The sequence below is a fragment of the Parasteatoda tepidariorum genome, chromosome 1 (assembly GCF_982258835.1).
Source record: "Parasteatoda tepidariorum strain Cologne lab strain chromosome 1, Ptep-v5.0, whole genome shotgun sequence".
Lineage (NCBI taxonomy): Eukaryota > Metazoa > Arthropoda > Arachnida > Araneae > Theridiidae > Parasteatoda > Parasteatoda tepidariorum.
In genome coordinates this window covers 36,975,485-37,002,972 of record NC_141755.1, presented here as the reverse complement: position 1 = coordinate 37,002,972, position 27,488 = coordinate 36,975,485, and the positions used below count along the sequence as shown (strand labels likewise).

Below are 27,488 nucleotides of genomic sequence, written 5' to 3'. Positions count from 1 at the left end.
TGATTTCATAAAGAATTTCAACTTCTTGTTAAATTACATGTCTTCGGATGAGGATTGCAGAGATGGAATAATTCCCCCCTCCCCATCTCTGTCAAATTGTGCATTTCAGAATCATTTGGTTAGGAATATACATGCAGACTCATGATCAACAGCATGTACATAATCTATTCAATGGTTTGCATTGCACTATTGCGATTGTGTGACTTGTTTCAATACCTATGAAGAAGTTCAGATTGCTCTCTTTATTGATTATCGACAAACTTTCTTTAACAAGTTGAACCAAAGTAGTATTTTTGTGACCCTCAAAGGAAATACGATTACAACTAAGAGTTAATCCTTATTTTTGTTAACATTTTCTATGTAACAATTTTCAAAAAATTTAAGAAACATTCCTCTCTAAATCCGAACATATACTCTTAGTGAAAAATTATTTATATAAGTTAATTTTTCAATTGAAATGTCTCTGCGGTGGTCAGGATAATGAACTATTAAAAAACGAATCAGGATTTCTCTCTCTGTGAATCAGTCACATATTGAACAAATGTATCATAAAAATAACATTTTCACAGTTTCATAGACCTCAATTTATGAATAACCTATATTCCATGCAAAAATAACATAGTATTAATAATCAATAAATCCATGGATATAAGATATTTTTAAAAAAATATTTGTACATACATTGTAATAACTATTTGACTTTAATCTGATTTTTAATTTTAACTCAGTTAAAAATGTTGGATGTGTTAAAACCCGATATCGTGCAAATTTATCGTAACAGTAATATGGTTAAAAATTGAAGCACATTATGATAAATCTTAGCCCCACGTAAACATAATGCGAGACTAAAGTTCTTTTTTTTCTGAAGTTCTTTTTAAATTTTTTTCTGAAAGTAACTTGCCTTTGCATTACACGGATAGAACAAATATGAAAACCTTCCGTCGCTAGCTCGACCGCAAGGATTTCTATATCCATGAATCATTTACAACTGGGGATATTTTATGTCTGCAAAGTAGCAGTAAAAATATTGATCAGTATTCGTTGAGATTAGAACATCAGTCGGCTGGTTGGTGGGTGAGCACCGATTCCCCTGTTCCATCACAATATGATTTTATTGATAGCTTTGACCAAACAACTGACCAATCGTAATTGAATTAAATGTGGGGATTAATGGCACAAAGTCTAAGTACGACATGACACGTGTGTAGTACACAAACACGTTATCATAGAACCAAACAGCTAAATTTTTTAATTACAATTTTAAATTTCTTCGGTGAAAGAATCTAGTTACGTTCATCGAATGAATGATATTTTGCTCAGGTGAAATACGAAGAAAAAATTATAAAATCCCTCCAGAAACAAGAAAACAAAAAAAATAAAGTTACTGAATGTAAGAATGTATCTGTAATTTAGCTAATGGGTACAAAACTTGATCAAGCTATTTGTGGATATTGCAAACAGAAAAGTGTTCGTGATTAATTTTACATTATCCGTTCGTAATAAATAGTTTTCCTGGTTAAGTTGTCGATATAACAGCACAAAAGTATTTGGCAGTTAAGAAAAATCAATCCGTATTCTTAATGGTTTATGATGCAAAGTTTCACAAAATATATCTTCGTGGCTATACTGATGCGTTTCATCAATCATAAATAAAAATATGCTGAAATAACTAATGGCATTTCTGGGGAATATGAATCTTAGTTTTTGAACAGCCGTGTATAAAAATAGTTAAAAAGCAGCTCTTGGAAACCTGAAACTAGAATTATTTCATTAGTTTGAAAATGCGCTGCTTAGATTCAGATTAGATTTATAACTTTACCTACATTCATGCATTACTTATGATAGTCATAAATATTAAGTGATAGTTAAAATTATACAGTTAGTAGTATCTATCCTCCTTATTCCTTGCATGCATCGAAATGAATATGAAACTTTATTATTTATATATTTAATATTTATTTATTTATTATTTATATTATAGATTTATGACAGTGACCTAAAATATGCTAATTAATTAGTACAACCGATATTTTAAGTTACAAAACCAGACAGAGAAGCGTATTTTCTCTGAATAAACATATCTTTTCTTTTTTTTTTACTGGTTCGGATTTCTGACTCTGATATAGGGAGTAGCTGCAATCAAGGAAATATGTTTTCCATAGTTTGGTTAGAAAAGCGGCCCAAAGCTTGCACCCCTTGATGTTAATTTTATTGTCTGCATATTTCACCATATCTCGAGAACTATTTAAACGAATTCAAAAGTTTTTGCACAAAATTGTAAAATTCATTTATACAAAGTTAATTTCATGAAAAATATAACTTTTATTAAGTATTCATTATTTATTATTATTTTATTTAAAACTGGTCAAAAAGATTTGGATTTGCAAAATGCACAATTTTTTACGTCATTTTAAGAAATGTTATTTCCAACCCTATATTTTGGAGTCAAAAATCCAAATTCATCGGGGAAAAAATATGTTTATTCAGAGAAAGTATGTATTTGTGTCTAATTTCGTATCTTAAAATATCGTCTGCAGTAATTAATTAGCATATGTGATGTCACCCTCGCAAACTAACTGAGTCTTAGAACGTAAAAATCCGATTATTAGTTCAAGAATTATTCAGGATGGTTCGTTTTTTATTTTGCTCACAGTACATAAGATATTCTATAGGGACCACCTTTAATTTATGTAATTCATATAATTCCAAACAATAAGGTAAAAGAATAGGCAAATTGGGGGTCACAAATAAGTTTTTTTTTATAAATTTAAAATATGTATAAATGTAAATGTATTTTTTTCATAAATTCAAACAGAAAAATATCAATAAGTTTTATTTTTAACCAATGGTGCAATCACAATCTTTATCAACAATCTTTTGCAATCCAGTCAGCAACTATTCAATGCCTAATTAATAAAAGAAAAGTCGATCATATTTTTAAGAAACATATCTGTGGAAAATATACCTTTTCTGAAAAAAATATCGTTTCTGAGACCAATTTTTCGCCACTTGGAATTTATATCGATAAGAGTAAATGCAAATCCGTTGACACAATCTTGGATTAGTATAGTGTGTGAAGACAGTATCTCCCACCTTTATTCATAATTTTTCCCCAGTATACTGTCTTCTTGATGAAACCTGTTTCGGTGATTGCGCTAGTGATTTTTTAAAACCTAGTGAACTGCGCTGCCTACATCTTATCACCCCTTGTGAAGGGTTGTTCTGCGCTCAAAGTAACCCAACCACAGTAAACCGAAACCCACAGTAACCAAAGTTAACCCAAAGTAAAATCGCTCCCTTAAAAAACATTCATTATCAATGAAATCAGACTTTTAAAAAATTACACCTTTAAGAGTGCATTTATAAATTATATTATATGAAAATATTTTAAAATTAAATTAATAATTTTTTAACTAAGTACGTTCATATTAAATGTTATGAAAATTATGTTTCTTTAAGTTAATGTTTTTTTAAGAAAAATCGTAGCTGATTTTAATCAATAATTTCTTTTAAAAAATCTAATTATTTAAATCACTATTATATTCGAAATGCATTATATTCTAGTTTTGAATCTAATCCTGACTGCAATCTCTCAAATTTAATCCCGGCATAACTTGGCGAATTATATTTCAATATATTTCTAAGGCAGGTAAGAACTTATCCCCCAGATAGTGCATGATTTTCATAAATTGCAGCCCTCACATGTCAGTGAGAAGAGAGACCTACCTAGAAGCGCAATCCGCATACTGTGAGGAGTGGGGGTTATAATTGAGGTTATTACTGAGCGCAATTCACCACTGAACGTTACCTTACTAACCTAGGGAAACTGAAAAAGCATTCAGTGACGGATGCATACCTCTTCTGGCTTAGACCGTCCTTTAATCATAAATTCACTGCGGAAAACACATATTAAGAAAAATAAATAAATAAATAAATAAATAAAAAAACATTTGACAGTAAGTATTTCTTTAACTTTACTCCTCCAATTTTCAATGAATATTTACTGTTTCAAATATTCCTATTGCAAATCCATAAAAGAAAATTTCTGGAATTATATGCAATGAAGAACTAGATTAATTTGGGATATTTTCGTATCGCACCAACTACAATCGCCCAGATACCACATAGATTTTAAACTTGTAATTTCAAATAAAAAAAAAACACATATAGATGTCTTTCCAGTGGTGGCTACGAAGTGTACCTCTTTCAAGTTGGTCCCTTTCTGGGAGTTTTTTTTTTTTCATGTCTCACTGGGGGCCGCAGCTGGGGGCCGGGGATAAGTTAGGGATATACTCAATTTTTTTTTTATTATTTTGGCTATTTTTGTTTATCAGGAATCGATTTTGATCAATAGCATTATACTAAATGATACTGAATATAACTAATCTTTGTTTTTAAGGAATAAGCTTCTGAAAACAATATTTTTTAATCTGATAACATAAAGCTACCGAAAAGACAACACAAAATAAAAATACGAAAAATTGAATTGTTTTAATCTTAATTTTTATGTTCTGAATTTTTATGTTCTGATACATGTTTTTCAGTTTTGTGCATGATTTCATAGTGTTGATAAATACTGATTTATTGATCATTTACTTTTTTATACCTCGCATAAAGAGCGGGTATTCAGCTTTGTCTTTAACGAAAAACAGAATCTTAGTTTCACTATTCCAATTGCGGGGATTGCTTAGATTGTTTAAATTCTTTATCAATATAATCACGCTAACCATCAGTTTTATCTTCTTCTTTTATCTTTTTTTCTTGCTGTTGCATAAAACAAACTGTTAAAATATCCATAATCTTGCAGCTTCATACAGAAAATTTATAGACGTTTTAAAATTAGAATTTTTTTTTCCGAACGAATTTAAGAATATTGATGTGAAAAAACCATGAATAAAATTTATATGACTTGTACTTTTCTACAAAAAGTCTACTGGGGGGAAATTATTTGTCTGAATGGATTTTACTACAATCTGGCTATAATTTAAAATTAAATCCTTCTACTCCAACATCCAGTTTGTAATAAATAATAGCTTAAGACAGGATTCAAATATAAAGCAGGAAAATAGTATTTTGCGTTTATCTATAGCAATAAAAGGAAAAATTGGGATGAGTGCTTGGGCTTTTTATATTTTTTATAACTCCAGAACCATTTGTGTTATGATTCTGAAGTTTGGACAGCGGAACAAAAGGGAGTTTTAGCACCAGAGCCTAAAAATCGCTTAAAAAATTCAATTATTTCGTTCGTGAAGAGGCATTTAAGAAATGTCAAGAATAGAAAAATCAATATTATTCAACACTGTGCAATTACACACACAACTGGAAGACATATACCGACACAATTAAATCACCTAAAAAAATTACGATTTCTTTTTATTACTCTTAGTTAATCTTCCCAATGACTTTATTCATTAAATTAAGCAAAGCACGACTGTAGAAATTCAACTATTAAAAACAAAGGTGAACAATACTCAATATGATTCAGCACCGAAAATGATGCTAGATAGGTGATAAAAATTTGAGGGTCTCGATTTACCACGATCAAGAAATTTTCAGACACGTACAAAACTTCTTTTTAACTCAATTACCGTTAATTTCACATAATTTAAAGTTATAGAAAACTAAAAGTAACTAAAAGTAAAATATTAATAGTAAAGAAACGTAAAACGTTAAAGTTATTCAAACGCGTAACTATGTAATACACGTTCGAATATACGTTTCCTATACGAATACGTTTCAAAAGCGTGACAAAATTAGCACGATGTATCGGATATTTTCCAAACTACTAATTCGGTGAGACTAATAGTATTTTAAAACGTGTCGCAAACTCACAATTAAACTCGTTTTAGATTTTATAGAACTGTAGGCTAACATACATTACAAAATGTATCTTTTAAAAAATTTATAAAATAGAAGCGTCTGCAGTTTAATCTCTAACAATGCAAAATGCTGAAACAATGCGAAAAAAAAATTTTTTTTGCGTGTCTCTAAAGGCTTGGTTTCTTAGGACAGGACGCCGTCAGCTGGAAATCAGCGTTAACCTCTGATTGGTCCACTTGTGAGTTTGATAGTATACGTCATCGAACGCTCATCTTGAACTACAATTGCCGTCCAACTCAACTGCAGTTGGATTACAACGTGACGTTAACCACAGAAGCAATGGCGGACAACATCCAACAGCGCATTGAAATCAGCCAAGATTTTGATTTTGACATTAAACATAGCTTCTTCATTAAACATAGCACTCTTCATTTAGCTCAGCTGCAATGTGTTTTTTCTTGGACAAAGTCATTATTTGTTCTCTAAAACACTGGTCGACAATAACAAAATCAATACAAATTCAAAATAAATATTTGTTTACGTTATTAACGCATGCGCAATGAGAGAAAATGTCTGCGTTGGGCCGACTGCTCACGCTGAGCTAACAAAAAAGTATTTTTATGGCGTCAGCTCTACGTCAACTTTCCGCTGACGCCCAGATAAGGCGATAGTTCTAAGAAACCAGGCCTTGAGCTAACAAACCAGTATTTTGTTGGCGTCAGCGGGACGTTGACGTCACGCTGACGCCCAGATAAGGCGCTTGTCCTAAGAAACCAGACCTTTACTAATGAAGTCTTTTTAAAAAAAATTTAGCGATTTTTTGGATTGGGAAATTAGTTTTGGTTTCCTCTTGTCAAGTTTCAGAATCCTAGATCAAATGATTCTAGAATTATAAGAAAGACAGAACAGACATACAAAAACCTTTGCTTTTATTATTTTAAATAACATCAATAATATTTGTTAGCTTATTGGTCTCTTTTTGATTAAAAATTTGATACAATGGATATTTATAAAACATTCTTTAATTATTTATCTTTGAATCATTATATCATGTAGGCTGAAGCAAATTCAACGTGAATGACGTGTCGGGATGCCATCACTAAATATGGTACTTGAAACTCTATAAGAAGTGAAGTAATTATGTCTAACCGTGTTATTTAAATCAGTCTGAATTGGGTACTAGTGAGAAACGTCACGCATGTGTGTCGTTTGATTGGCTTCTGAATCGACAAATGCTGAAATTTGTCTACGATGACGTCACTTGCAGGTATACAATTAGTAACTGAAGAAGGGAAAATAATGAAAACATGTATTTATTTATTTAATTCTGAGGGGGATTTGTGTTAAGACCTTTAAAACGTATTCACATAAACCTAAGTAATGTTAGGTCACCGATGATTAAAATAAGAAAAATTTCAGTTATGTACTAAACGAAGATTCGTTGGGAATATAAAAGAAAGTCTTGACTGTAAAGAGTTGGCGCGATCAATAGCCTCATTTTTGGTGCCAAATTAGAGAACCTTTTAAATTAGTTCGAATATAATTAATCACTATCTTTTAATGCGTTGATTGAATGGCATAAATTAGTACAGATTCATTGATTATCTACCCTTTTCGTATCCCCTACGAAAAATGGTTAAAAAAATAGATTTCGCATTTCAATGGGCATGTTCCAGATTTAACAATAAAACATATATGCATCGAAATATATTAATATAAATATTTTTTTTAAATTAAAAAAGGGAAGAAAAATCTTTGATAGCGAGGCAACTAGGAAGTCTCCTTCTTATTTTAAAGTTGTTACACAAAATTGCTTTTCTTTCTTTCCTTTTCTTCGCTTACTTTTGTATTTCCTTGTAAGATTTGCTTGATATTTTAAAAATATGTTTACTTCTCATGACTTTTCTGAATTATCCTATAAATTTTTTTAGTGTGAGATTCATTTAAAACTGAAAATAGTAGTTCAATGAAGTTAACGCAAAACCCCGTATTTCTTGTATTTTGGATTGCAGCTTACATTTAAATAAAGTCAGTGGTTCATTCAAATGGGGATATTTACTAAACAAGAATCATGTCAGAATAGAAAAAAATGCATAAACTCAATGGGAAACATTGAAGAGGTAGAAAGCGTGTATCTCTAAATAAAGTTAATCCCAAAATTATTAAAGAGTTTATTTTTATTATTTCTAAAAACATAAAAAAGGCAAAGGAACCGCAGAACTTCTGACTTGCAAGAGGCATTAATCTATTACACGTAAAATTTTGTCAGCTAACATTTTTTAAGTAAGCTTATCAAACAATGCAATACTTACATGACGAATAAAAAATAATTTCTAAGCAAGCTAAATAAAAATATGAACAAAAATTAAAATTTATTATATTTTAATGCCGAAAGTTAGTGCTTTCTTGAGAAAAGGAAATCTCCAATATCACTTTCACTTAAAAAAAAAAAAAAAAAACTAGGAACTACGATCTCGAGATAATCGAGAACCTAGTACCTTCCTAAAGGTCTGGTTTCTTAGGACAAGCGCCTTATCTGGGCGTCAGCGGAAAGTTGACGTAGATCTGACGCCAAAAAAATACTTTTTTGTTAGCTCAGCGTGAGCAGTCGGTCCAACGCAGACATTATCTCTCATTGCGCATGCGTTAATAACGTAAACAAATATTTATTTTGAATTTGTATTGATTTTGTTATTGTCGACCAGTGTTTTAGAGAACAAATAATAACTTTGTCCAAGAAAAAACACATTATAGCTGAGCTAAATGAAGAGTGCTATGTTTAATGAAGAAGCTATGTTTAATGTCAAAATCAAAATCTTGGCTGATTTCAATGTGCAACAGGATGTTGTCCGCCATTGCTTCTGTGGGTAACGTCACGTTGTAATCAAACTGCAGTTGAGTTGGACGGTAATTGTAGTTCAAGATGAGCGTTCGATGACGTATACTATCAAACTCGCAAATGGACCAATCAGAGGTTAGCGCTGATTTCCAGCTGACGGCGTCCTGTCCTAAGAAACCAGGCCTAAACTAGGTTCGGCATTTTATGTCTGAGTTAATGCTTTCAGGTTGAATCTAACAGTAAATCCCCAGAAACATTATTTTAATGACATTAAAAAAATCGTCACTATTTTATGGTAAATAAAATTTTGTTTTAATCCGTTGATCGGCTTCAAATATGTCTTTAAAAATTTAGTGTGGAAAAAATAAAAGATATATGTCATATGTAGCATAATGGTTTGGTGATTATAAACTAATATTTTAAGCCAATCTATTTCAAAAAGAAAATTAAATATCTATAAAATTAACTTAAAATTTTAAAAAAATACTTGTAGTATTAAATTGCAATATTTACTATACCTTTTCTGGTTTATTTCAATTGTTACTAACGCACTATATTGTTAGAAAAAGAAATTATTACTATTTGTCAAGTTATTCTTTATAAAAAATAATTATTTATTATAGTTACATGCTAAAATGTTTTAGGTTTGATTGAATGAATGTTTGAAATATTTTCAAGCTGAAAGTAACGTTTTAGAATGATACATGTGATCATAAAAATGAAGCATTGTGATGGCTAACATTATGAAGCATTATGACTTATATTGGCCAACTGCTCAAAAGAATCTCAGTAGGGAAGAGGAAAGGATCTATGAAATAAAAATTTGATTTTTTAAAATTATATATAGAAAATATTTTTAATTTATATATTTTTTTAGCAAGAAGCAGACAGAGGAGCATTGAGTACCTCTAACAATTTCGGTTTCTAGCTAGTTCGCTTCCAAACAAAAGAAAGCCATTTTACTACTGAGTCATAAAACAAAAGAAAAAGGAAAAAGAACAGATAAATCCTCATAATATCGACTTATTAAAGATTTAAAAATTATTAATGACGGTGTAGTTAGTAAATCTATTAAGCGCAGTGTGATAGACGTTTTCTATTGTTTCCCTTCTTATAGCATTGCCTGATTCATTCTAATCAGGATTCATCTGAAAGAATAGGAGTCATTTATTCCAAAAATACTACAAGGGTCCAAAACTGCTTAAAGAATTTTTTTTATTATTATTATTTTTTTTTTGGAAAAAAAATTAATTTAGTATAAAGCATTGATATCAACAATAATGCGTACATTTTCCCCCTTTCCCTCATTTCCCCTAAAATCGCTGAAAAATATAGAATTTTTTTTTAAACAATTTGAAAAAAATTTAATTAAATTCAAAAACACGTGAGATCATAATAGTATACAATCTAGGCATTATTTTAATTTTTGTAAACAGTGCTGTGGTCCCTTCCTAACTCGTCGAAATTTCTTTTCTTATTGTCCGTTTATTTGTTTAATTTTACATTATTTTAATATTTATTTTAATTGTTTTTATTTAATTAATTTTATAATTTGTAAAAACTATATCTCTTAACTTGGAGCCCCCGTTGGAGGCCACTTTTGATTTTTTTCTTATGAATTCATGCATAGTGCCATTGTTCGAAACCCGTTTCAAATGAAACAATTGATTTCTCCAATTTTGTCGAAATTACCAATATGTGTCGAATTTTTTTTTCCATAGCTTTAAAAAAAAAAAAAAAAACATAATTTAACAAAATAAAATACACCAAGTCCAAAAAATTAAAAAAATATTGAAATTTTTTTAATTATTATAAAAACCAATTTTCGGGAATAAAAAAGAAGAAAAAAGCATATTTAACTTATTTATATTTCCTATCTCATTTTTTTTTCAATTTAAGTTTGGTCTGCTTTTTGAGGTGGTGATGTTATACAAGAAATTAGACAGAACTAAAAAAAAAAAACTTTCTAAATTTTAAAAACAAAATCAAGTTTAAAATTTATAATATTTAACTTATCTATTATTAATTAAAATTGCTATTACTTTTCAGCTTTCAAAAAGAAATTTGTTTAAAAATTGTGATCGCCGAAAGCCGATCACAGGTTACCTATTGGTAAAATGGTTGTTGTCTAATTTTTATTTTTTTACCCTCTTCATTTGTGATATTCACCTGAATTAGTATTGAAAACGATCCAGTTTGAACTGTAGGTTAGAATTCCTGATTCTTAATTAAAACAATAAAAACAAAAATATCGTTCAAATGATGAAATTATCTTTTATTCACAACTCAAGAATGGATGTCTCTGGTCCCATATCTCAAAAATAAGCTCACCAACTTAATGCATAACAAAATTAAAAGTGCAAAACGAATTCTAAAAAAAATATCAAACAGCAGCGTTCCTTATAGCAACGCATGCATAAACCCAATCGCAATCCATCAAATCGACACCCATTTAGCCAATGAGTAAAAAAAAAAAAAAAAGAACATCAAGATAGTGAAAACCGTGTTACCTACACTGAGCAAATTTATTGAGTAATGCAGGGTAAAATTAATTTTCTTATTTTTAAAATTTTAGAAGTCAAGCACCAGATTCGAAGTTGGCCCCAACACTATATTCTATCTCGCGTAAAACGTAAGGAGCAAAAATAATTTCGTAAGCTGATCTGACGGAGCAATAAATTAGTGTGACGCAAAAAAAAATTTACAATTAGGTTTTATTCAAAATAGGTGAAATTTGAAAAACTCTAAAGCGAAAAAATTTCACAATTTGAAGTTTTTATGCCATTGCCTTCAATGGAATAATTGGTTTCATTATATTCAAATGAAATCGGTCCACGTAAAACTGTTCCACCGTAAAGTGCTTGACTTCGAGGGAGGTCGTCGCTCTTCCAAAATGGAGGAGCTATCTCCTCCGCAGAGGAAATTGTGATAACATGCCTTCAATTCATCTTAGGGATATTTCCCAGACCGTCGTCAGTTACCAATTGCGCTACTCAGAGACTAATATAGAATCTGCCTTTATATCTATGCTGCTGCTTCTCTTAAATAAAATTATTTCCGGAATTATCTCGTGATACAAATTAATTTTTAAAAAATTATTCCGGTGAAGAATTATTCTTTTTCAAAAATGACAAGAACTTTAAATGAGCAGTTTCTAGATTAAATTTTCTGATTTTTAATTTTAATCTAAAAGCTCTAACTTTAATAAACTGTTTCACTTTCAAACTTTAGATGAACTTTGTAAAATAATCATCAGTCTATCGGTAACGCGAGAGTGCGATTTTTGTCATTATTACTTGTATAAATTATACTGGAAAAGAACTAAGCTCGTAAATAAAATATTTCAGATGGATGAATTTTTTTGTTTCTGAAATAGATATTTCAAAAACCTCATGAAGGAAACCATATCACAGTGCTGACACGCAGATGTGATACGTAGAGATTAAACCAACCAAAACAACATTGAATTAATTTGAAAGTAGAAAGCTGCAAGCGAAATTTCTTGTCTAAAGAAAATGATGCACAAAACGTATCCTGCAGCTTTAAATCCTGATCTTGTAAAAATAACAGAAGTACATTTTTACCGCTATTAACCGTTCGTAGTTAACATGATTTTATTTAACTCATATTTTCATGGGTGAGTAAAAGAATCTTCTTTTTTTTAACCTCTTTTTAGCACCGTTCTGTGCGTTTTAAATATTCTATCGTCGACGAATTTAAACTTTCGCTGCTACCATCATTTTGAGCTTATTTTAGTATGGGGGATGTGCTGTTTTCTATTAACAAAGTATTATCTTCATTACTTTTCATGATTTTTAAAATTTTATCTTTTTCTAGTCTTAACAGCTTAACTATTATAGTCACAATGTACCGGTATATTCTTATAGTGTCAATAAAAACATGGATCCGTTGTTTTCTTTAACTTTATTTTATATTGTTATTTAACTGTATTATCTTGTATTGCTTTCACAACAGTAAATAACTGAAGATATTTCGGTATCGCGATCTGTCTCTCTAGCTTCATCCGCCAAGGTGCCAAATAGATTTTAAACTTGCAATTTTTTTTAAAAAAAAAGATACATAGATGTTTGCTCGATGGTAGATATGAGTTATACCTTTCGAATTGGTCCCTTTCTGTGAGTTTTTTTTTTTTTTTTTTAGGTTTGTGTCAGCCACTGCTCGAAAGTTTCCAAGACTTGGCGATTATTCTGCTGCAGATCATGATACGGAAATCTCCCCATTTCCGTATCGTGATCTGTGGCAGAATAAATGCCAAGTCTTGGCAACTTCCTGACTGTGGCCAATAGAAACAGGGCTGATTGTGCTCCGGAAAAAATCCTGATTTCCGGATTTTTCGCTAACAGTGATCCGGAAGTTTCCGGAGATCGAAAGTACAAACGTTTCAAAAAATCATTGATCACTTAAGTTGAACACAGTTTATTTAATTTGTTTGTAAGGGAGAGCCACAGAGATACTTTATAAGCTTATATTTATGATTAATATTCATTTTTTATCACTAAATAGTTGTTATAATCATAAACTCAAAAAAAAAATAAGATATTTGTAAATTTTAATTACTTCTCCAGGTCATTATAGGTATGTGTAAAATTTTAAATATATTTTTAGTAAACTAAGAAATATTGAGAAAAAGGAAAAAAACCTTGTTTAAATTTTTTTCTAATTTTTCAATTTAAACTTTTTTTTTCCCCTTCAATTTCAGGAAATTTTCCGGAATTTTGACCTCGGCTCACAATCACCCCTGTAGAAACTAAAAAAAAAATCGACTTGAAAGGTTGAACTTGTAACCACCTCGGGCAAACATCTACATGTTTTCTTTAAAAAAAATTTCAAGTTTAAAATCTATTTGGCACCTAGGCGCATAGTTGGATAATATGGATGCACACCGTGCGTGGATACATTGGAAAAAATTCTCCAGTTTTACAGATGTTTTATTTAATTTCATTGTAATAATGAAAAGGTATCCACACAAAAAAAGGAGATGACAATATAATCATAATTTATGCAAGGTAGATGAAAGTTGCTTAATTGTATGTGTGCTGCTGCCAAAGAGAAAAAATAAACTGCTCATGTAGTCCAAAAATTAGTGATCACGCCTTAAATAAAAGAGCAGACAACTGGACATGTCTATCCCTTTACTACAAAAATAAACAATTATGGTGACAGTTGGAAATCTTTTTATGCAATTTCGTCTGTTAATAAAAATGAAACATAATCTCCCAAGTTTGACACAAAAAGTTAAAATATGAATTTTGCTAGGAAGAATTATGTGAGCAAAATCACTAATATTATTTAATTCTTAACATGACAATAATTACTTAACATAAATAGACTTCTTTAATTTTATTTTTATTTGTGACTAATTATATTAATCTTCTTCTAATGTTCTAAAGGTTATTGTGTATATATATATAATTTTTTTTTCTTTCTCGGGAATAAGTGAATTTGTTAAGTAGTTAAATATTTTTTGTAATGTAATAAAATCATTTTGTACTTAAAAACTATTAGGAGCTTGCAGATCTTCTTCTTCAGGAGCGCAACAGCCCTTTGCAGGCCTTGGCTGCCTCAACAGCACGCCTTCTCCAGCTCCCTCTGTCCATGGCAGCTCCCCTCCAGTTCTTAAGTTTTAGGACTTTGAGGTCGTTTTCGGTGTCGAGCTTGCAGATACTTTATTATTTTTATTTTACTTTGCCTCGACGATTGTAGTTGGCGCAAAAATTATGATACGGAAATCTCCCCTATAAGTTTCTGTTTGATTTTGTAATTTCATCTAGAAGTATTTTTAATATGATTCTTTTTTTTTAATAATCGATTGAAAGTTGCAGATTTTAAGTTCTAAAGAGGCAAACAAGTAATAGAACACTGGGTTACCCAAAGTTGGGTGATTTTTACTACTACTCAGCTGTTTCCAAAATATTTGAAAAACATCTTAAGTATTTTATTTATTTTTTTTGAGGAATATTGCGATGATATACATGAGCTGCAATCAATCTACTTACTAATTTACGGCCTTGAATATTTGATGTAAATATTTGATTTTTGAAAATTAGAATACTAAAAACATTCGTTGTTGTGGATGTGTGAAAAAATTCTGAACATGTTGGTTCATGGATCATACTTATAGAACTATACATATAACTAAAATAGAAGATGGATTATAAAAAAATTGAATAGGTAAGAGAACTCACAAAGGTAGAACTGAAAACATTGGATTAAAAAAATCTTAAACTGTTCAAAAGTATAGAATTTAAGCACTTTTTAATTATTTTCCCTTTCTTTTTACTATTTTAAAAACTTTAAGCTTAAACGCCAAGATTGAATCATCAATTTTTTTTCTTCTTCTCATGCTCGATGGGTAGGTAACCAAGGGATAACTCCTCAAAAAGCAGAGAAGTATTCATAGGTCACAGGTCAGAAATATTTTTATGGGTTTTGCTCAATCATTGGTTAAGCTTAAATGTTGGCTTAATCCAAGGGTAAAATTTTGTTTTTAACCCGTGGATTAAATTTTACCCAAAGGTATCCTTCGAGGTATTATGGCTTCAAATGCTTTATAATACATCAGTCATAACCCTTATGTTGTCCAATTTTTATGTGTTATCTTTTCCGGGGTCGGGTCAGGTTATTTGAATTAAGTATATTTATTTCTATTTTATCAAACTTTTTCTTCTTAAATTCTAATTCTATTAAATTATCTTCCTTAAATTTTTTTGTTTTAAACATTTATATTAAAATTTGAATTTTTGAATTTAAATTAGTTTAAATTTTAGTTGAATTCTACAGTTGATACATTCTTTGTATTTAATAAAAAGTAATAAGTTTTTCTTGTGTTATATTTTATAATTTTAATTCTTAAAACGTCATTGTTTATTAAACGGATTGGGGTTTTCTTAATTTTCTTATTATTTTGGCTTAAAGAATTTAAAAAAATTTTGATGTGTTTTAAGGGAACTTTTTTTTTCTTGTCTCTTAATAACAGATATTTAATTATTTTAAAATTTAACAGCTGAGTGGATAAAAGCTCTGTGCTTCATTTTAAAGAATTTGAGTAAATTATCTTTAGAATTTTTGGCAATGAAAAAATAAAGATTTTCACTAGCCTTTATTTCCTATGTGTAGGCTTTCAATTGATGAATTAATAAGTTCCAAACACTCATTTACACTGTTTTCTTCATATATCTATTTTCTTTTTTTTTTTAAATTTTGCTGACAAAAGAAAAAAAATTTAAAAAAATTTAAAGATTTAAAGATAACTCATTAATTGCAATTGAACTTTTTCCGTTCTACAAAGTTCCTCTTATTATCTTCATTTTCTTAATAAGTAAGGATGCAATGAATATTCGGCCACTATTTGGTATTTGGCCTACTCTGTCCTTTTACTGAATATTCGGTTGGCCAAACTTCGGCTGAATATTCGGCAAAGTATTATCTGGAGAATTATTTTTCAACATAATTTTTGTTTAGGGAAATTTTAATAGATTTATAAAAAAATAATATTAAAGTGCGTTTTTTACTTTACATTATTAGAAATAGTTTTTACACATATTTGTTAAGTTCTAAAACTTGTTAAACTAAAATTTATGTTCTGAAATACACATGGTAAAACAGCATTTTAATTGAAACTAGATTACTTTATCAGTGTTTTCACTACAGCGCGAGAATCTCGCATATTTTTTTCTTTTCTCGCATTAAAAAATGATTACCGAAAGAAATTCGCGCATTCTATAAACCAATTTCAAAATTCGCGAATTCTTCGCATTTTGAAATAATTTGTCATTGCACCATTTAGAATAAAATCTGTTTCACTTTTCTTCCTCGATCTTTCATTATTTTCAACATCTGCCCCATTATCTAGCTTCTCTATTTACCAGTATTGTACAGAACCTTTAAGAACAACAGAACACCATCTCTCGGAACCTCTTTCAGAACGCATTTCTCTGCAACCACATGTTTAAACGTAGGTAAGGTTTCTTCATGTAAGACGTTAATGTAAGATGGACAAATACCTTGTAAAGGCAATATCTTCTACTCCGAAACGGACAAATGAAAAGAAAATGAAACAAATGTGGGTAGAAACGATCAAAACGAAGCAAATACGCATTTGAGCAACCTAATGAGAATAGCTGATGAAAAAGTAGACGTAGAACAATTTCCATGTGATGTGCAGCAAAAATATTCAATGCTTTAAAAATTAGAAGATGTTAAAAATGTATTATAATTAAAGAAATGATTTTTTTTCCAAGTCTCTTTGCATGTTTTTTTTTTTTTTTTTTTTTTTTTTTTTTAATTTTTAGAAATCTCACTTAACTTTTTGAAATCTCACCCTGTTTTTGAGAAGGAGTGAGAAATTCTCACCCATTTTTTTTCTGCGATGAAAACACTGCTTTATACTAAACTATGAGTTTTGTAATATTGATTTTTTTCTTATTTTTTTTAAAATTAAATTTAGGCAAGTCAATTTCGCTATTTTTCAACTCTTTATGCTTTAAAAATTGAGAACTTGTTTTTTGTTTTATTTTTGCTTGTTTTTCGGTTTTAACTAAATCGAAGCATATTATCAGAGTCTTTCAGATAGACTTCATTCTTTTATTGTCACTTTTTCTTGTACGGTAAGACACATAAATAGTAACATAGAAAACCAATATTCTCAAAATTAAAGTTATCCTTTAAAACTAAGAGCAGTTTTTTTTCTTTTTCTCTTATAATGTTTTATTAATTTTTCTTTTTATCTGAGTTTTTATTATGACGCCATTTTTTTAAAGAGAGTTTTCACATGAACGTTAATCTTTGATGGTGACTTTTTTCTAAAAATACAGCAGTGTGTGAAAAAAGTTAAATTAAGATTTTTGTGTTAAATCTTTCTTTTTAAAATCAAGAAAATTTTTTCTTTTGTTATCTTTCTAACTTATACTTAATTCTAAAAACTTATGTTTTTATAGACATTTTTATTATGATGCGGCAACTAAGAAGGTTTCTATTATACTTTAATCTTCACTTTTTGTATCTATTACAATTTCTAGAAAACTGAAATGTTCAAATTTAAAATTTTGTTTTAAAAATTAAAAGGGATTTTTATACTTTCTGTTTTGATTTTGTATAATTTTTGTGTTTTTATCGGCATTTTTATGATAGCGCTGCATTTTTAAAAATATTTCTGATAGACATTACCTCTTTTAATGTTTTATTGATTTTTTTTTCAGAAAATATTATGTTTAGTATTAAAGTTTTGTTTTAAGAATTAAGAGGGTATATTTTTTTCTATTTAAACTTTTTTTTCCGATTTTTTTTTATGGTTGTTACTTTTTTTTATCTTAAACTTTTTCTAATTATTTTAATATCTAATTATCTTAAAACATTTCTTTTAAAGTTTTTTTTCTCCCTTTACTTCATACCAATAAAACAGCTTAGTTTTGATTATTTTTCAATAATGATTTTTAATAATGATGACTTATTTCCATATGAAAAAATATTTATGAATATTTTTTTTTTATTTTAAAAAAAATGCTTTTTCAGCCACGGAATATTCAGCTACTTCATTTTTCGTTACATCTCAATTTCTTAAATTTGGATTAGTGAAAAACTTTGCAAAATAAACTATTGTTATTAATTGAATCAGACTTAAATGATATTGTTTTTGTTCTCATTACAGGCTCCGAAATCACTTAAATGTTGCTGTGAATGCAGTTCGTAATATACATGTTAATTCTCAGCCTTTATGGTTTCGACACTCTCCAATTTTATGGTACATATATATTACTTAATTGATTGATTAATTTTTGTTTTTGTAATAATCTCCTAAGTAGTCCATATACTTTTTTTATTCAACGCTAGTCGCAGGGGTGTAGGATATGTCTGATCCGGCAACCAACATTTGGTAGAAATTCAGACAGCCCCGAGAAAAGTTTTTCCGTTTAATTAAAAAAAAGAAGGAAAATGTTATAAAGTGTTCTATTGTAAAAAAATATGTTGCTTTACAGAATTTTTCCTGTTAAAAATACTTTTTATGTTATTTTATTTATTTATTAGTTTGAATTCCTTAAATTTATCAGTGACCTTAATTTTAGTTTCATAATTTTAATTATTTCAATATATTATGATTTCTGTTTTTTTTTTAACATGTATGTTTATTTAAGAGTCATATATTAAATAAACTTTTTTCTTTGAAGGTTTTGAAAAAGTTATTGTTAACTGAAAAGAAAAAGGATTATAATTTTCAGATAAATTTTGATCCCCCCCCCAAAAAAAAAATGTTTTGGGAAAATATTAGCTTCGAGAATTTTCTACACCCCTGACTAGTTACAATAATTTAATAATTACTGAATTATAATTTAGTAAATTTCTGTATAAATATCTATACACATATTAAATTACTAAATAATTGTTAAACATAAGAGATAGTTGAAAAAGTGATTTTTTTTGTTAAAACATTGTTTTTATACATCTTTTTATTTTTTATTTGTTTTTTAATAATTTATGATTCTTAACAGTATTTTGTCATTTAAGGATGGGGAAAAGTAAAAAAACTCTTCTCCACATGCAGGAAAAATGAATATGAGAAAACGGATTATATTTCAAATTTGAGTATTACTGAGAACAAACTTCAGCCTTTCAAGTTTATAACCGTATCACTGTTAATAGAGTTGTGGGTAATTAAGGGATTATATTGAAACATTCATTTGCATTACATTCTGTCATTTTTTATGTGTTACTTGATAGCTGTGCTACTGTAAAAATGATATGCAACTATACTATGTTAATTATATTTTATGTGTGCTAAAAATTAATTTAAATATTTTTTTAAAACTTTTCCATATTTTTTGTAAGTTTAATAATTTTCTTAAATTGCTAAAAATATATATATATATATATTTTAAAATTTTAGGGCTGAACCTCTAAGGAAGAAAAAAAGAATTGATCCTCAAGTTTTACGTGAAAGAGCAGAAAAGAAAGTTAAGAGAATTCAGAGAGATATAAGAAGATTAGAAAAAGTTGCAAGAAAGTTCAAGCCTATTTCTGAACTTGAAATTCCTAAAAAAGCTATTAGGGACAGGTAAATGGTGATTTCTCAACAGAAATTTTCTGTTACATACAGCTTTAATTTTAAAGATTTAACATTTATATCAATTTAGTAATATTGTATGCTAATGGTCAACATTAGCGGTCACCACATGCGACTAAATAGAATAAACAGTCCACCAAAAAATTATTTTCATTTGCCTCTATACAAGAAACAAATGAAATAAAATAAAAATATGACCACCGAAGCCGACGTCTTCAGGGGGTACCGGCCTCGGTAGCCATTAAAAACAAAACCATTTCTATTTGAGGGAGAAGCAAAAGCTTAAAATATCTCCCTCAGTACCCCGATGGTTTTGTATAGAGGTCCAGGAAAACAAGATACATTCAAAAGAATAAACAAATTACGAAAAGAAAATCAATCAAAATCATCAGAAAATTAAAAACTCACAGTCACAGGTCAAGAATCAACTTCAAAAGCAAGTGGAGGAAAAGAAAACACTAAAAACTGAAAAACCAACGCCCCCTATAATAATGTGCAGTAGAAGTTTAAAAATGAAATGAAAAAGGTCAGGAGAAGGAGATACGTAGATAAATTAATAGAATGCTTAACTGGGGCTGCTCAGTTAAGACTAGAATTGCGCCCTGTTAAAAGAAAAAAATTATATAAAAACTTAAAAACCATTAATCATTTTTTTAATTAAAAAATTAACATTACAAAAATTAAAAGGAAAATCATTTTTACTCAAATTATTTAAAAAATTATCCACAGCTTCCCGAAAACTTTCAACATTATTGCAAATTTTTTTGATCCTAACTAATTGCGAAAAAACAAGATTTTTGAATATTTTACTACACAAATTAGTTTTAAAGTTGCAGAAAAAAATAACATTAAAATTAAAGGTTTTTCTTTTATCAAACACACCAATTTTAATAAAATTGTTAACAATATCAATTTTAAAATCTAAATATTCAATATTAAAGCAATTTTCATTAGTTTTTTTCAGGACCAAATCACCAGGATAAATAGTATAAATAAATTGTAACGATTATTCATTGTTTAATTGTGACGATTATAATTTTATTTTTGCAACTTTTTATTAATCTATTTAAATGAAAAGATTTTTGTTCTTCATTATTGTATGATATTCTTTAATGACTTTTATTGTCCTGTTTTATTGACAGTTTGTTTCAACATATTTTCTGTTGTGGCGAACTTAGTTTTTTTTTAGGCCCTAAAGTTGAATTAATTATTGACGAAAAGAAACTCCTCAAGGAGTAGGCTGATGTTTGATTTTATATCTTTTCTGAAAGATGAAACAGGAATAAAAAGCATATCTATGCCAAATGATAATGAAACAGACACTGTTGTCTTATGAAATGATGCGTTTTTGAGAATATGCTATTTTCATAACTGCTGTGAGTTTTCAACTGTTACTCATGACTGTTAGGTCAAGTTTAGCCTATCTAAAGCCAGCGCTGTCTACGCTTATTTTGAAAATAGCGCAAAACATCAATATGTCGAAAATGAAAAGCGTCTCTAATTTTTTAATGTTTAAAAACTTACAAACTTACTCTAATACTGGATTACCTTTGCTCATAAAAATTTGCAAAAACAAAGAATACAGTTGTGATTTTGATAATTTTCATTTAGGTGGAAAAATGTCGCTAAATTGGCGATTTCTAAAAAAGTTTAATAACTTTTAAAATATTTAAGTTATTTATCTGTTCTAAAGCCCAGACGAAGCTTTCATGGAAATATTATATAAATAATTTAAAATCATCGCATTGCTTCAGGTGTAAGGTACTTAAACTATGGATTTTTTTATTTTATTTTCCTTGGCGACAGAGCTTCGAAAAACAGTGTTACTCTTTTGGCTAATAAATATACTGTTTCTCTTAATTTTACTCTGAACATTATCATGTTGAATTGTGTGTTATGTAGTTAAATTTTTTTTGTTTACATTTTGTGTGTCTTTAATTGTTAGATCCATTACTTTTTTGAACTGCAATAAGAATTAATTTTTATTTTCTGTTGCAAACTTTTACAATTTTAAATTAGACTCAATTAAATTTTTTAATTTTATTTTATTATTTTACAGCAATGGAAATTAAGTTTCACTTTAAATGCATTTTAATTCACACTTTAAAATAGATTATTTTTCTTAATTTGGATCCGAGCATTATCATGTTGAAATGTATTTTATGTAGTGAAAGAATGAGGCCATTACCAGTTCTAAGTGAAGAGGAAATCCATGAAAGAATGGAATTGAAGCAGTTATGGGCAGTTTATAAAAGAAAAGAACATGTTGCAGAAATGTCTGCAATTCAAAGAATCATTGATGCACAAGAAAAAGCTCTTGATGCATTACAGGAAGCTTCACCTTCTTTATATGAAGCAGCTATTCAGGTAATCAGATAATCTCTCATTTTGTTTGTGTTGATTTATGAGGTCATTAAACATATCGGTTGATACTAATTGGCTATTCAGAGATAATATTTAGTTATTTTAAGCCTTAAATTTTAATGATTGAATGTAACTATAGTTCAGCCTTAATTATCAGACAATATTATAAAAATCATGCTTATATATTTTAAGTTTACCTACATTAAATTACTAGATATTTTTGGCTATTATGTGGTTACCACAAATCTTAGATTTTAATGTAATTGAATGTAACTGCAGAAAAACCCAAATGTCAGGCGCTATTAAAAAATAAAGATTGTCAAATTTTTAAAAGTGATTTAAAGTTAAATTTACAAAAGTTATATTTTTTTAGTGTGCAAGCATTACATCATGAGTGTTATGTGGTATATCTGATATTAGGGATAAAATCTGGTACTGGGTAAATCTTAGATTTTAATTTTTGTAAGTAACCATAGCAAAACCCTGGTTAACCGATGCTATAAATTTTTTTTTAAATATGAGTAATTTTCAAGTTGAACTTTAATTTTTAGACATGATTCAAACACCAATTAGAATTGTTTTGTACACATATTTTTTAGGTGGGCAAACAATTAACTATGAACAGCTTTGTCTATATTATTATATAAAACAATCTGTATATATGTATATTGTTAGAAAACAATGAAATTCGTTTTCACATTGGTGACAAAATTCTGTAAGCTAAAAAATCACGAGAGTGAGCAGTCATAAACATGAAAACAAAACATTACATACTAATCAGTTGTGAGTATATGTAGCTTAACTGGTCAATATGCAGCGTTGATGGAGTTGTCAAATAAAATATTACCAAACTTTATTAATTGTGGTGGTAGGTAATAATGGTATTAATGTAATTGGTAATTAATATGAGTGGTACTGTAGTCAGGGGTCGGACCAGACATTTTGTGAAGGAATTACTCACATTCAGGGTCCTGCTTTTATGAACTTGTGCAAATAGGGTCCGGTTATTGCAAAAAAAAAAAAACTTTTTCAAGGAGTTTTTAAATTGTAAATTGATACAAGATTATGCTCAGCACTGTAAAATTATAATGAAAAAAATTTAATTTTCAAAAATAAGCAGCGCTTCTAAATTAGAGAGGCATCATACAAATATTTGGTATTTTGCCTATACTGCTGAACGCAGAATATTCATTTGGGACGAATATTGGAAGAATCGTCTGCTGAAGACAAAACATAATTCGTTTACATACCTCTTTCTTGTTTTCTGCCCTGGGAGGGGTTTATTCAATTAACAAAACAATAATGAAGATAAACAAATTTGTGAAGAGTCCGTTTTTAAGTTAAAATATTTTGTGAAGGGTCAGTTTTTTATGAAAAGATATTTTGTGAAGGGTCCGTTAACGAACCCAAATTTCTTCTAAACAGACCCCTGGTAGTTATATATATTTTTTTATGGTCCTTCGAAATGAGATAGAGCTAAAATGTATAGAAATGAAGCATTTCGCAAGTTGCGTAGTTTTCATATTCTAAGAATTTATATTTAAAAAGATTACCAGCATTCATGCAAAGTTAGAGTAAAATACATGAGTATCCAATGAGTGAGCAAAGCGAGTTTGGATTGCAAACCAAGTTCAGATTGTTAAGTTTGAATTGAGACACGATTCAAAAGAAACTGCAAAAGCAGTTCTAGGATTTAGGAGTACAGAGAGTGAGGATAGAGCTTTCCTAGTTCTATATAAAACATTTATGTGTATGTATGTAGATTGTTAAAAAAGCTCTTCTTCAGGCTTACAACAAAGAACTGAAATATTAAGCAAGTGATCGGTCATAAGCAAGAAAACCAAAACAACATCAAATAAAGAGGCCTAAACTAAATATCAACATTTATTAAGGAAAACAATATCAGCATCTAATCTAAGCATAAATTACTTTGATTAGCATATGCGTTTTCATTTGCTTTAAATGAAGCTGCCTAGAGTGAGATCCTTTAACTCATTATTTAATCTAAGATTATTTCTTCAAATTTACGATCTGTAATCTTTCAAAATAGGCCGCTTCTGCTCTACTTTTGTTGAATGGCATAGCTTTAATTATAATCAAATTTAAATTACTATTTTTATTCATCTGGTTCTTATACATTTTATAAAAAAGATATAATTTTAAATACTGTTAGAAAATGAATGAGCTCTCAAACTGGATAGTGGTATGAAAAAGATAAGTAACAAAAGCTTTAAAATATAATATGTATCAATATTATTGTGGACATTGAAATAAAGTAAGAAAAAATTACCAAGAAGTTTAAGCTAGCTTAAAAATGAGATTTAGCTTAGATAAAATTTACTGTATAAAATTTACGGTACAAACTATATATATATTCAAGTTTTCTAAATTTAATTGTTTTTGTACTTCTTTAACATATAATAAAAGAGTCAACTGTATAAATATGTTTTTCTGTATAAACTTTTTGTATTATAGTGTTAATTATTATTTTTTTCTCCTTTTAGCCGAATCCTAGTTTCATACCTTTCAAAATGCTAGGACCTGTTGAGACCCCACCCATCAATAAGTTTGACTACCCTGATGGAAATTATACTGATATAACTAAAGTTTATGAGCCTATTTTACCTACAGATCCTAAGAAGTTAAGACAACTAGGACTTCATAAAAAGAAATTATAATGTTTTTACATGTATAGATGTTTTTATGTTTGTTTATAGTTGAATAAAATAATCTTTCTGTTTTGTTTTTTTTTTCTTTTGAATAAAAAGTATATGACCTCAATAACTTTTGATTTAGTGATCAAATTTTCACAAATATATATACTCAATCTTAATTGTTCGGGGCCTTACCCTAATTACATGAATTAGTGCGATCGATATTTTAAGCTACGAAATACCACAGGAGCGAACTATCTCTAAATAATCTTTTTTCGTTGGATTTGGATTCTTGGCCCTTCAAGTATGAGGGATAAATGTATTCTGGAAAATATGGTTCCTTTAGTTATGCCAAAAAGGTGGTTGAAATTCGGGCTTCTTAATGTTGTTTTTTTCCCTCTTTTTTTTTCCTCTTTTTTCTTCCTTCGTTTTCTGCACATTTTCGTAACTGTTATCAGCTAATAAATTTTTGTATGCAATTATAAATCTTCTTCATCCAAGGATATTTCCATGTAAAAAATTATTTTTTATAATTTTTTATATCTGATAAACAAATGGTTAAAAACATTTGTAATTGTAAAGTTTACAAATGTTTCTAAACGTCAAAATTTTAATGAAATTGGTCTTATAGTTCTTGTGAAATTTAAAAATTCGACTTTGGGATGCGCAAAAAATAAAATTAACATTAAACGATCCAAACTTTCTACCACTCTCCTACCTAAGCTATTGAAACCTTATTTTCCTGTATATGTAATGTATATTTAGCGAAGGCACGTTTTTATGTCCGATTTCGTAATTGATTGTCTCTGTAGACGTTCGGTATATTTTCGAACGATGCTCTCAATGAAGCTTAACTCTACCCCCTTATCTCATCGCCTGGGATGAGTGTGAAGGCAATTTTAAAATCTTAAATAGGAACTACTATTTTTTAATTTTCCATAAATTACTCCAATTTGATATACTGGTTGTTGCATTTTTCTTCGTAGGTGACGCTGTAATTGCTAACGTAAAAAAGTGCTTAAAAGGGAGATATGTAAAATAATGTCTTATTTAAGAAAAAAAAAGCTTGGTATTTTCAAAAATTAATCTGAATGAAATTAAACTTGACCCCCTTTCACTATCCCAGGTCGACTCTTCGAGGGTGGGGTCTAGTTTGAGGGAAGGTTTCAAGATGGATATTAAAAAGGTTTTTCAAAATATCAGACGAGTTCATTTTTGTTTTTGAGATATGACAAGTACCGGTGTCAAAGTCTTCCTATAAATCCTATATATTTTTTAAAAACCTATATTACCGAAATACACTCCATAACAAAAAAATCGACGCACCAAGAAACAATCATCCGATTTCTTTGAAATTTCGTATGCATGAATGTTTTGAACAGATATGGCTGGAATGATGCCGACTGGGGACGTATAGTCTTTAGCGACGAATCCCGCTTCCAACTGTGTCCTGACGATCATCAAAGACGTGTTTGGAGACGCAGAGGGGTGATCCCGCCTTCACTATTGCACCCCACACCGGCCCTCAACAAGGCATTATGGTCTGGAGTGCCATTTCCTTTGACAGCCGGACCCCTTTGGTCGTCATTAGAGGTACACTTACTGCACAGCGGTACGTCGACGACATCCTAAGACCTGTTTTGCTACCATTCCTTTTGCAGCGCCTTGGGCTGGTTTTTCAGCAGGACAATGCCAGACCACATACGGCACGTGTCGCTAAGAACTGTCTGCAAGCTTGTCAAACTCTTCCTTGGCCTGCCAGATCTCTCTCGCATCGAGCATGTCTGGGATATGATGGGAAGGCGATTGCATCTGGCACTGAATGTTGATGACCTCGTTCGACAATTGAATCGAATTTGGCAGGAAATCCCGCAAGAGACCATCCGGGAGCTTTATCGGTCTATGCCACGCCGTGTGGCAGCTTGTATCCAGGCTAGAGGCGGGTCAACACCTTATTGAACTTGTTACTGTAACTCTGCAGTAAATTATTCAATTGTTCTGAAATTTTAATCATTTACTATTCTGTACATTGTCTTCCTATCCACCAATTTTCGTTTCAATCGGACAACTCCTTCTTGGTGCGTCGATTTTTTTGTTAGTGTAGTTGTATAAGACCTTAATCAATATTTGAGAGCTGCTTTTTTAGTCGACGCAAAGCAGTTTTATTTAAGTAGTTACTTGTTTTCACTTAAAAAAGTTGCCTTTTTTGAAACAAAATGTTGCAAAACTTACAGATAACAGATGAGTAGAATCCCTATGTAAATGACGACGGCATTCTAGAAAAAGGGAACTACTCGGGAAAATTCTTGGAAACCCATAAGGAAAAAAAAAAATTCTTGATTATTTTCTGTTGCATTAGGTTTCTTAACAGATCTCAAATACTTTAGTATCGCTGATTTCAAATCTGCAATCGGTTTCTTTCTCCAAGCTACAGATTTTCTTAAATGATATTTTTAATCTATTTTTGTCGAAATGTGCAAATTTAAAAATTTTATATATAACAGGAGGTCGCATAAATGTTGCTCCAAGCAACTAGTGAAGTTGGGATACACATCATCTGGATTAAAACTGCATAGGGACCCATGGCCGGATATGTTCTCGTGCTTCGCCGATGGGTGCTTCCCTATTATGAACTGTATCTTCGCTTGCTTCTGAACAGGTCATAATAGGAAAGCGTACCCAGTCGCATACAATGACATTTCCGGGCATGAGTTCCTATGCTATTTTAATCCCG

General features: G+C 29.5%; 1 protein-coding gene across 2 annotated transcripts; it reads left to right on the top strand.

Annotated features, from left to right (window-relative positions):
• The first annotated feature begins 12,147 nt into the window (after window positions 1–12,147).
• On the top strand, window positions 12,148–24,841 carry mRpL40 (mitochondrial ribosomal protein L40). 2 transcript variants are annotated; one of them, XM_043049246.2, is made up of 5 exons: window positions 12,148–12,296; window positions 18,327–18,419; window positions 19,560–19,727; window positions 21,905–22,103; window positions 24,605–24,841. In XM_043049246.2, exons 1-5 carry the CDS (start codon window positions 12,268–12,270, stop codon window positions 24,776–24,778), a joined length of 663 nt encoding a protein of 220 aa, XP_042905180.1. In that variant the 5' UTR covers window positions 12,148–12,267; the 3' UTR covers window positions 24,779–24,841. The 2 variants fall into 2 exon arrangements, with proteins under 2 accessions (XP_042905180.1, XP_042905184.1); XM_043049250.3 differs by lacking the exon at window positions 18,327–18,419 and having other exon boundaries at window positions 12,165–12,296.
• The last annotated feature ends 2,647 nt before the right edge of the window (window positions 24,842–27,488 follow it).